Source organism: Branchiostoma lanceolatum, chromosome 3 (genome assembly GCF_035083965.1).
Source record: "Branchiostoma lanceolatum isolate klBraLanc5 chromosome 3, klBraLanc5.hap2, whole genome shotgun sequence".
Taxonomy (NCBI): domain Eukaryota; kingdom Metazoa; phylum Chordata; class Leptocardii; order Amphioxiformes; family Branchiostomatidae; genus Branchiostoma; species Branchiostoma lanceolatum.
Window position 1 is genome coordinate 17,166,768 of NC_089724.1, and position 11,184 is coordinate 17,177,951.

The 11,184-nt window shown below is 40.6% G+C and overlaps 2 protein-coding genes across 3 annotated transcripts; both read right to left on the reverse strand.

Annotated features, from left to right (window-relative positions):
- Nucleotides 1-163: 163 nt before the first annotated feature.
- Nucleotides 164-8,204, reverse strand: LOC136430681 (sperm flagellar protein 1-like). 2 transcript variants are annotated; one of them, XM_066421481.1, is made up of 8 exons: nucleotides 7,975-8,204; nucleotides 5,994-6,105; nucleotides 5,623-5,770; nucleotides 5,035-5,143; nucleotides 4,419-4,478; nucleotides 3,634-3,760; nucleotides 2,577-2,700; nucleotides 164-2,063 (listed from the first exon to the last, which is right to left on the reverse strand). In XM_066421481.1, the coding sequence occupies exons 1-8, from the start codon at nucleotides 8,093-8,095 to the stop codon at nucleotides 1,953-1,955; spliced, it is 912 nt and encodes a 303-aa protein (XP_066277578.1). In that variant the 5' UTR covers nucleotides 8,096-8,204; the 3' UTR covers nucleotides 164-1,952. The 2 variants fall into 2 exon arrangements, with proteins under 2 accessions (XP_066277578.1, XP_066277579.1); XM_066421482.1 differs by lacking the exon at nucleotides 4,419-4,478 and having other exon boundaries at nucleotides 7,975-8,203.
- Nucleotides 8,205-8,708: 504 nt separating this feature from the next.
- On the reverse strand, nucleotides 8,709-10,835 carry LOC136430683 (uncharacterized). The gene is made up of 2 exons (XM_066421484.1): nucleotides 10,667-10,835; nucleotides 8,709-9,517 (listed from the first exon to the last, which is right to left on the reverse strand). The coding sequence occupies exon 2, from the start codon at nucleotides 9,513-9,515 to the stop codon at nucleotides 8,739-8,741; it is 777 nt and encodes a 258-aa protein (XP_066277581.1). The 5' UTR covers nucleotides 9,516-9,517; nucleotides 10,667-10,835; the 3' UTR covers nucleotides 8,709-8,738.
- Nucleotides 10,836-11,184: the final 349 nt, after the last annotated feature.

Below are 11,184 nucleotides of genomic sequence, written 5' to 3' on the forward strand. Positions count from 1 at the left end.
GAAATCTTAGTAATATACAGACTTTAGCTGTCAACATGTACACATGATTACTTTTACATACATGTTTGGTTTTTATGCAAGAATAATCCAAGTGGCCTTATGAGCTTAAAATCTAAAAATCTGGAATTATGTGAAATAAAGAAATGATAGAGCTTTGAATGACTTCGGGATTGAACAGAAAAGTTTTATTTACACATAGCACATGTAAAAATAGAACTACAACAAAGAATGCTGTGGAAAATAAACCCCAAAACAGTGGCAAACTGTGAACCACATTGTTCATAATAACTTGTATAAAAACTATATCATCTGTGATCACATACAAAATTTCTTACATCGAAAGTGATCGTCAATACCATAATAACTTCACCACCAATATTAACACCTATCACCAATAAAATAACACCAACTTCTGTCCACGATAATTACAACTATGGCTTTTACCTAGCAATCTTGACATACAACACTTAAACATACAAATTGAATGTACATTGATTACCTCAAGTTAGACACTTCGAGAGAAAATCCTGAAGACTATGAATTCATCTCAATGGAGTACAATTTACTCAGACAGGGGCTGCTTTTTTGGCCCCATCACATTTGTTGTTACGTAGCTGTGTTTGTGACAAATACTTGTACATGCAGACATATGATTCAGTTTGAAGCTTTTGTACATTGTCTTTACTGCCATTTGCTGTAAAACTAGAATTCAACAACAAAGACGGACTTAAACTTCCCTGGTATTGCTCACCAATTGCATTAGAACAGTCCAGCCAGACCTTGTTTACTGGCAGGTGCTGTAGCTTTATTCACCAAAAAGGCAAAAATCAACATTCCTGAAATTCCTGCCCCACATTGGAATGAAATTGAGCTGTTCCATATTCAAGTACTCTCCAAAATGATGTACCAGTAAACAAAATCCAAGAATCCAATTCTGAATTTGTCATTTCACAGTACCCAACTTGTGATACATAAGACATTGTGACCATCGATGTGCTACTTTTTGTTTACCACATTTCAAGTCCTATTTGCCATTTAAACTTGTACATTAGTACTAAAGTACCTGTAAATTTTACAACAAATATGTGTAGTCTTCTAGATTCCAGTATGGCTGTTGTTGTACAGCATATTGTAGGATTTTTCAACCACAAATGCTAATGCTTAGATAACCCTTTGGACAGCAATTCCTGTGACACAAGGCATGGAAAGGTTGAGAGGGAAATTTTTAATGTCTTACACATGGCTACAAGACGTCTTTTACTCAGTTCTAAGACAACAGTGCAAGTCACCCAAGCCTGATTCTTTCAGCAGGATATTTACAACCTGATACTATTTCCTTCACCTGTATCCTATTCTCCTTGGTTGAAGAATGATTATGACTTCAAGATGAAATGTCTAATAAGTTAGATAGTACCACATCACTACAAATATGACAGGTTTCGACTCAAGATGAATATTTACAACTCCACAGTCTTTTGCCAACACTAAACTTACTATTCTACAAAAATATCATCTGTCTCACATCACAATGGCAACTAGTGATGGTGGAGACATTAAAAAATCTGAACCTTAAGCTACACATGTACTTTTGACGACACAAGCTGTTTCGATGGACAATATATTTTATATGTACAATAGATTGAGACATGGCGAAAAACAAGAAAGCACTTCAACAGAGAGGCAGCAATAATGCTGACACCCAAGTCATCACCATAAAGAATCGTTGGACTCCTAGTTTTCATATACATGTAGTTCTCTTGCTTTGTTTTCACAGGAACATTTGTAAGCCAAGGAAATAGCTTCTTGCAGCCTAGGTGTGATGACAACTCTTCATCTTTCGTCTGCAAGTGTGAGAAGGAAACACTTGTCCTTGCACAAGTCTAGTGTTCTTTTTATTCTTCTTTTCTACATCTGAGGTCAAACCGAGGTGCAGGGCTGCCCTCTGCAGTATTTCAGGAGTGCCCGTTCTGTGAGTACTGCCCCAGCTTCCTGTTCAGGTCCTCTATTCTGATGTCCTTCAGGTGCAGCAGGTGCTCCAGCCGCCGGATCTTGGCATTCAGGATCTGGGAAAGTAGTAGGGGGTTTGTGTAAGTTTGGGAAAGTCAGCTAGTTTAATCCTCTCCCTGCAAAGGATAGATTCATACACCAATACACACATGGCTTACGTCAGCAGAGGTTAGAGAAAATATTCAATGTATCAACAGGGACTTGTGTCTTAATCAAAATAGGCTACAGTTATGGCATCAACTAACGATTTTGAGAGTATGCAAACTTCCGACATTTGACATGAGTGAGTCTTACTGCACATGTAACACACACAAATCTGATCATTCTGACATCCTTGACAGGCAACATTCATTTAGCATCTTAAAAGGTGAGAAATTGAAAATTAATGCCAGAGCTTCCATATTGACTTGCAGTAAAAATGGTTTGAACTAGTTTCTTGACCACAACAGCATGTAACAATGTGCAAAACATGGAATAAAGCAGCCTTAATCGGTGAGAAGCAAAATTGGGATGTCGGGAAAAAAATCTAGAGCATGCAAAGGGCCAGTCTCTTTGTTAACAGGACGTACATGTACAGTTTCCTGTGAAGCCAGGAAGGCCTGTTCCTTCTCCTCCAACAGTAGTCGGACCTCAGGGTCAAGGCCATCGACATTGACCCGGGTCATCGACCTCGTCCTGGGGACCTGACCTCCGCTGTAAGAAACAGAAGAAGGCAAACATATAGAATCTATTGTGTAGTTGTGGTCTCTTCACATCAGGAAATAACCACTAACTGGTGACCTTCAGACATATGAACAGGGCATTAGCTAAAACGTCCTTGGGTTTACAGTCCATGTTATTTCAGTAAACCCATGTTTTTTAATCAGGAATGACAACTTTTTTATTTTGATCAATGCCCACATATACTATTCTTTCTTGCTATCTTACCATCTAGTCCTACAGCTAGTATCTAGTTCTAGTTAACATACATTGAACCAAACTTAAGTTAATACTAGCTACATGTGTGGCTATCTACAAACCAAGTATTGAAACTTGCCAAAACCTTCTTCTTTCCAAGGTACCATTTTCTATGGGTTGTCCCTTTCTGTTCACTACCCCACCTCCATGCTTGCAATGGTAGAACCCAATTGATTATCGAGCCACACGTACAGGGCTGTACCACTCAGGTTTTGGGGGTGAGTAAGTGAAGCCAGAATCAATCAGAAATCCAGCAATACACCTATGCCACCTATACAAATTTGGTAATAACACCAAGACTTTGTAACAAAAGGTCCTAAATATACCTGTCTAAACATTTATTAGCAGTAACCCCCTCCAACCTCATACCCCATACTATGTACCAAGGAGCATCATACAATGCAGAAATGTTCGGGGCGGTTTTAATGTTCGCGGTTTTCGCGGTGAACTCTTCAGCGCAAACTTAAAACCACCGCAAAAATTTTTGCCCACCTATGACTGTAGCACTACTATTGTTTCAAACGCAAACTTAAAACCACTGCGAACACTTCATTTTCTCCCAAACGGGAAACAAAAACCATGCGAACTTGAATGCATTTACAGTAACTTCAACATGTATCCATGTTCCTCATCTACATAATGGCGTAATAGACGACTAGCCCCTCCTACCTTCCGATGCCATTTTTCCCCTCGCGGCCCCACCTATCCTGCCCCTCCATGGAGCCGTTCCGAGGGGACATCTTGGCCATCTGCGGTCTCTGCATCCTGGGGTCACGGAACTGGGGGTAGGGGTCAACTGGAACAATACAAGAAAATCACTGCTGTTAAAAAAGATAACAAGTGAAAAGGCATTATGATATTACATCTCCGATATGAGCTCTATTCATAGCATATTTGGTTTACTGATAATTTGCTGAATTGTGAACTTAAGGAATAATATCTAATAGCATCTATCAAGTTTTAACCTCAACACTTTTGAAAACTATGCTCCTTTGTGTATTGTAAACATAATCTGTCACCTTGGAAACACATAACCTGATTAACTGAAGGCTATTCCATATTTGGAGTTAATGGGGGTGGGTAATTTTGTTTTCAATACGTCCAACCTGTACTACCTTCTCACCTGGTTGACTTTCCCCATATTGAAATGGCATAGCTGTTCAGCTTCAGCTTAAGTGCATACAAAATGAGTAATGGTAAATGTTTAAATGGTGGTCACTCTACCAGTAATTACATTTTCTGGTGAACTGGAGTGCAGTTTATATTTGTGTGGGAAATGAAAACACTTAAGAAGCACCAAGAACACATTGTGACATCTTTGCACAAAAGGCATGATGCAGTGCTCTACAAGGTTCAGTTTGAGGTGCACTTGAAACAGAATCACTGCGGAAAGACACACTTTTACAAACGAACAGAGATGGATTCACAAATATGATACATGTACATGAATCTACCATCGAGGCTTGGTGGTCGTGAGGTGTTTTGCCCAGTTTGTCCTTCTGGCAATGCTTGCACTTGAGAAGGAAAGTTAAAATGAAAAATAAACCCAGAACAACATGAAATTCAACAATCCATATATATAGATGAGCAAACATGACCAATAAATACTCTGTCCCTCCTTTACAGTTCTGAAATTTGAACTTTAGAATAAACTAGATTAATCAACACACTGCTGACTTAACTTCAAACTCGTCTATAAACAAGAGAGAAGGAAAACTTTTTTCTCAATTTCTTTTTCTCTTGAGAACAAGTCTACAAACTAGAAAATGAAGAAATATATTCAGTAACTCATTTATACATCAATTCAGATATATACAGGTTACGCTTCTCTTCAGACTCATTCTCAATCACTGATGAATGATAGTGGATGCTATCTGAAACGTCTGACTCTTAATATATCCACTTGCCTGATCTATCATGCATTACATGATGTTCTACCTGGATGTCTAACCTTAGGTCGAAACAGTGTATCAGTCAATTATCTGTACATGTCTTAATACATAAATTTATTTTCAGGTGCCCTCTTCAAAGTATGTTATAAAATAAAGTAAAGAGAAGACTGATACCAACCTCCTGGTAGTGGATAAGGGTCCTGTAGGTAACTTCTGCCGCCTCCATACAAGTCGTGACCATTCATGTGGTAGTAATCGTTGTAACCTTCTGGGGACTTCATTTCGGCCTGGAACATAAAAAGAGTGATTCAACATGTGTTAAAACTAGCTGTCCGTTGCAAGTACTTGGAACAATGCTCGGAACAATAGATATACATGTTTGTTAAAAGGTGTGTATGTGTGTTGAAATAATAGGTGTGTTTGAACAAGTGGTTAATGTGAGCATTAGAGTAATTGACATATATATATGTGTTAAAGCAATAGGTGTGTGTGTTGAAACAATTGGTATATATGTGTATTGTGGCAATAGGAATGAGTGTTTGCAACCTGAAGCTGACAGCAGTTTAGACCAACTGCCTGCAGCGATGGACGACAGCGTGTTATGGTGACAACTGGTCAAGAGATGACTTCGAGCGAGCTCGACGGAGTGTAACTTGTGTGTGTGTGTGTGTGTGTTTGGAACCATCACTCTTAGTTCTTCACTTCATCCAAATAAAAAAAACAAGCAGACCGACAAACAAAAATAACCAAACAAGCCCTGTCTTACATCTGCGGACTTTTTTCTCCTCTCCATGTAAGCCCCAATCTTGAGTCGGAGCTGGTTCAGCACCACCTCCACCACCCCAGGCTTACAGTTACACACCGCCCGCATCACATCATCAGGGACTTGGAAGTTCAACTTGTTGAAGGCTTTCCTACAGAAAACATGCAACAGTTACACTGTCAATGAGCTTTTCCAGCACTCTTTTGAAGTTTTTACGTTACGTGCACCTATTCCCAAAAATGAATTTTGAGCACTGAAACATACTACAAACTTATATCAATATCGCTATATCAGACGGATATTTTCTATGGTAAACTGAAACAATCTAACACCACTTTTGTTTAGACTAGACTGGTTTCCTTGTGATTCCTAACCTGTTCAGAGTTCCCCAGTTGCTCAGCTTCTGCTGTGTGGAGTTGGCTGGGCTGTAGTTGTGCAGGTCTATCATACGGGGCTGGAAATGTCTGATGATCTCTGCTGCCATCACTGCAAATATATGATTAAAAATAATTACACCTAAAATCTCCATCATCTATCAGTGGTTAAAGACACAATGTATTTAACTAAACTTGTAAGACTTGAGAATATGTGTGTGCAAAGTGCAAACCATGGCAATTGTAGTACATGTAACTGACAATTACAAATGTTACATGTGTTACGATAAATGTTACCATGTATATACATCAGAAAACAACATGGAGATATGTACCAACACACAATTATATGTACTACAATATTTGGTAATTACGAGTGGTATAAAAAGAAAAACTTATAATAAGTTATATGCAGTATATCAGAGGGACGTACCAGTTACATGTCATCAGAAGTGATTTATACATTAAGACAATGTCTCATCAAATATTAAGAACCAATACAGACAGGCATGCATGTTGTACACACGCCACGCCAGTGTGAACCATGGGAACGTGAAAATATTTAGTTTCATGGTTAACCCTCTTCCTGCTGAGGTAGCTATTTGGCATGAAATATATGTTGTTTGCTGAGTTAGACAACAGGGAAAAGGGTTAAGTGTATATTACAGCCTGACACTGTGACAGTTTCATTACACTCAGAAAAGATCAAAGTTGTTGCGTGTGAATGTCAGAGGTTTGTGTGAACAATCGTCTGACGTCAGATATTCATGAACTGCTGGTATCAAGTTGGGGACAATCAACAAGAGGATTTCTAAGAAACAGGGTCAACACTGACTATTAAAAAGGAATGGCAAGGGAGCAGTGACTGAGAAGGCTAGAGTGCCAGAGATACTGGTGAAATGGTAACAGAAAGATGGAAAAGTCTAAGATATGCAAATTCAATGATCTCTCAAAAAAATTATATTGTGCCTCAGTACTTACATGTAGCTTGTCACAATGACAGTATACATGGCTAGACTGGGGAGGGATCAGGCTTCTAAAGAAACAGTTCTGATCAAATAAAGTATGACGGTCAGACCTCTTATTATGTGGTCATAATGTAACTTTTGTTCATGAATAAAGGAGGCAGATTAACCATGCAAATCAGCATTGTTACATGTACAATGTGGTACTAGAAGTTGTAAGTCCTGTTATCCAAGCTGGCCTCTTGGAACTTCACGCTACTTGGCAACTTGTCCGTAATACTTGGTGTTACGTCATTATGAGGTACTAGTAATATAAGTTGTGCCTTTGTGGAAGGTTATGGATATGGAATTTCCATTGAGTCTTCGTGGGTAAAATATCACCAAAAATACAAAATATATGTTTTGGGCATAATATCCTGGCTTAAGCATTTTCAACCTACTAAATTTCTCTAGATGTTTACATGACAGGCAAGAGTTTTATTTGAAACTGCACCCTCAGATTTAGATGCAGTTGGGTGGTAAAAAAGGATATCAAGGTTAGTAGGTTACGGTATGTTACTATTCATATGTGATATACTTTTTTTGCATTCAGCTCTTAAAAATGATTTGTAGTGTCGACGTGTACATTAGAATCTATAGTATAATGTATGATTATATAGATGACGCTTTGTACGCATGTTCTACTTACACTAGTTATAGCTCAATGTTGAATCCCTGACTATTATACTATCCTAGCAACTTAATAATTTACAGGTACATTACACTGACGATAAAGCTTTTAATCGTCTTTTGATAAACCCCGGCTAACCTTGCATATCTTAAGTAATGCTTAGAACCTAAAACATTTCACAAAAGCAGCAAGACAGGTCCATGTACAGATTCTTCATTGATAAGGTTTACGCAAAAATGGGCAACCACAAAACTAACACAACATCTTGAAATGGTTTTGGGTGACGAAAAAACAACGTAAGAAACACAACATCCCGAAAGGTGCAAAGTGCAAATTGACACCTTACCGCCATCGCTGAAGTCTCTGGTGATGTTTTTCTTTGGTCTAGACAAAGGAATCTCGTCTATCCAGGAGTACAGCTCCTGTAGGGACTCTTCGTCTAACTCTCCGGCCATCGCTGCTTCCATTTAAGGGTTCGAAATGCACTCAAATCAGGACAATGTCCAACATTCCAACCGGAATTTACGCCATGTTTTGTTTGTCGTCAACGCGTCAAGTCTCGCCAAGTATCGTGTGAATCACAATATCTCGCGAGAGTTGGGTAGTTAAAGGTCCCAAGGTCCTGCCACGCACACCTGGGTGACGTCATATAGATGGCGCGAATTTCGAAGCGCAAAAACCAGGGGTCCCTTAGCATTTACACGAATGTTATGAAAATGGTACGAATGTTATGGAAAATGAACGGATGACTTTGCGAAAACGTACGAATATTATATGATGGAAACCGCGCGAATTTATATGTGAAACGCGCCAAATCACGTTCGATTCCATGGCCAAATACATGTAGTAAAGTTTGTCTATCTTTCGCTACTCAATTGTTGAGACTAACAAGAATATGAGAGAATTGCCTCACTGCTACATGTGTTTATACATTTTATATAGACTTCTTCAGGAAATGATTGTCGCTTGTTTATCTGCAAAATATCCTCACCCCACAAGACACTAATGAACTTCACTCACATTGCCAATGATAGACCATGATAGAAAATTAAAACAGGGAAGAAAACACCCATGACAATGTGCATTAAGAATTTTTCTTTATTAATGAAATCATCTTATGAAGAGTTCTTCCCCATTCTCTCTCTCAATATATTCGGCGTTGTGGAGTCTAACTTCTTTGAGAATCTTCAAGTCTCCTTCGCGTATTCCCCACAGTTGGTCCTCGTGTTGTGTGTCACAGGCAGGTAGGATCGACGGCACGCTCGTTCCCAGGATAAAGTCCCGTACGATCTGCACGATGATTGGTCCGCTGTCGATCTCGTTCACGCCGTATCCTTGTATATCTTCCTCCAACTCCCGTGCATTCACCATCACAAAAGGGCGTTCCGACCGCGGCGTCTGCGTCGAAAGTCCGCACTGAATTTTCGTGAACTCCGATATGGAATTTGCCAGAGGAAGTCGGAGGGAATCCATCAAACGTCTGGGAAATGCGCCCCTACCACGGGGATCGATCCAGAAGATGGTGGCCGACCGCTTGTCGTAGTCCATTTGCGCAGCCACTAGCCGCCAGCGTTCTGGTGTGTAGAAGGGGATGAGTACGGTGTTAGGCATGGTGCTCCAGCTCCGTTCTAACTCTCGCGAGCAGACACGCAAAGTGGGCACCACACTTTCCAGCACGTGGGTCAGGCTCTCTCCGTGACAGGGGTCCAGCACCACGGCCAGTTGCTCGTTCTCCACCAGTGGAGAATCGCTAGGCGGCGCTTTCGAGCGGTGGTGGCTGCAGAAGGTGAGGAACCTGCGGCGGATGTCCTGCAGCAGAAGTGTGACGTCAGTGGTGGAGTACACCCGGCTTCTCTCCACGGCGTCAACGTCAGGGTTCGGTTTCATGGCTGCAGGGTGGGTGGAGAAAAAAATGTCACATTGAACTTTGAAGTGGCACTGCTATAAACTGGTGACATACTGTGAAAAGGCCTAGCCTCCATAGCAGGCTCTGAACCGGCTTTTTGGGGGGCTGAATAATACACCTTTTGCAGCCAGCCCGTAACCATATGCATCAGCCATCCCCGTAACCATTTTGCCGGTAAAATGGTTACGGGGATGGCTGATGGTTACGGGCTGGCTGCAAAAGGTGTATTATTTAGCCCCCAAAAAAGCCGGTTAAGAGCCTGCTATGGAGGCTAGAAAAGGCCCTACTTGAATGGTAACATGACTTTCTGCAACCATCAGAGATGTAATGTTTGTTTTCCTAGCTGCTTTTAATGGTGTGACAAGCACCATGAATCAAAACGTATTAGGTGTGTTGATGAATATATATGGGAACGAAATTTGTTGTAGTACTGTAATCAATTTATACAATGTCTTGTAGATCTAGTCTTGATCATGACCTAGCTCCGAATTCTATCACTTTGCAATCGTTCAATTCGACAATAGTTTATCCCCGTTTATTCTCTAATGTAGTCTACCCACGAAACATTGTTTCCGGTGCAAAATAACCACGGTACAATGTAGCTATTATAAGTTTCAAGAACAGTAAATACTTCGATGAGTTGACCTGTATTCAAATCCTTCCCGCACCAGTTGGTACATAGGGCGGCGCCCATTACCGTTTCTATAACGTTATATACGGAGCCAAACTTGGGGCACCTTTTGTACAATCATTACCGCGGCAGGGGGCTAGTCCGCCGGTAGTGTGTTCAACTGCCATACTCTTTCCCAAATACTGAATCTAAGCAGAAAAAACAGCGTGTCTCTGGTATGACTCGCCAGGGGATCCAACTGACTGAGTATCATCTTTCGATCCTCCATCCCCGATCTGTTTTGAAACAATTTTCTTGCCAAGATCTTGCTAGATCTTGCACGGTGCCTTCTCGAAGTTTATTTATATTTGAAAAGGAGAACAGGCTTCATCAATAGTACAGGGGATGCAGCGTTACCGAGAGGAGACGGAGAGCTGCTTAGGGAACCATTGACATTGTCACGCATTTACACTAGAAATGTCGCATGATGTAATGTGTAATGTTTAAATCGTTTTCACTCACCTCTATTTTGAAGAAAGGTCCGAGTTGAAAGCGTCGAAGAGTTCTAACTCACGAAGCCCATGGAACAAGGCATTCTACGGATAATAACAACATTTCCCTCGTCTGTTCGCTGATTTCTGTGTGCTGATTGAACGCTATGGGGCCTTGTCTGACAGGCCCCTCTACTGTTTCTATCTTTACTCCGCTGCCCTGCCATGTCAGGCCTAATAAGGTACAGCACAGCCTTTATTTGGCAGCGTCGAAGCCCATAGATGCCTATTAAAACGCACTGGTGGAATACTGGTTGTCTCCCGAGTAGGCCATGCACATTCACTAGTTAACGTTAACGTTACATCCCCTTCTAACATTGCAAGAACATTTCATGAATTTGCCAACATCCACATTTAACATCCACATTTAGCATCCACAGTTACCCCAACATTGAACACGAACATTTCTTGGGCTAGCACCTAACGTCTTACAGACACACACACAGAATGCTGTTAATTCATTGATAATTCCTCGAGTTATCTTATTAA

What these genes read in the sequence shown, in the direction of transcription:
- LOC136430681 (XM_066421481.1), bottom strand. Translation starts at nt 8,095, where the DNA reads ATGGAAGCAGCGATGGCCGGAGAGTTAGACGAAGAGTCCCTACAGGAG. An exon ending in AACTGGGGAACTCTGAACAG is followed by an intron (nt 5,771 to 5,993) that starts GTTAGGAATCAC and finishes TGTTTTCTGTAG; the next exon opens with GAAAGCCTTCAACAAGTTGA. An exon ending in CCCTTATCCACTACCAGGAG is followed by an intron (nt 4,479 to 5,034) that starts GTTGGTATCAGT and finishes TTCCTTCTCAAG; the next exon opens with TGCAAGCATTGCCAGAAGGA.
- LOC136430683 (XM_066421484.1), bottom strand. Translation starts at nt 9,515, where the DNA reads ATGAAACCGAACCCTGACGTTGACGCCGTGGAGAGAAGCCGGGTGTAC.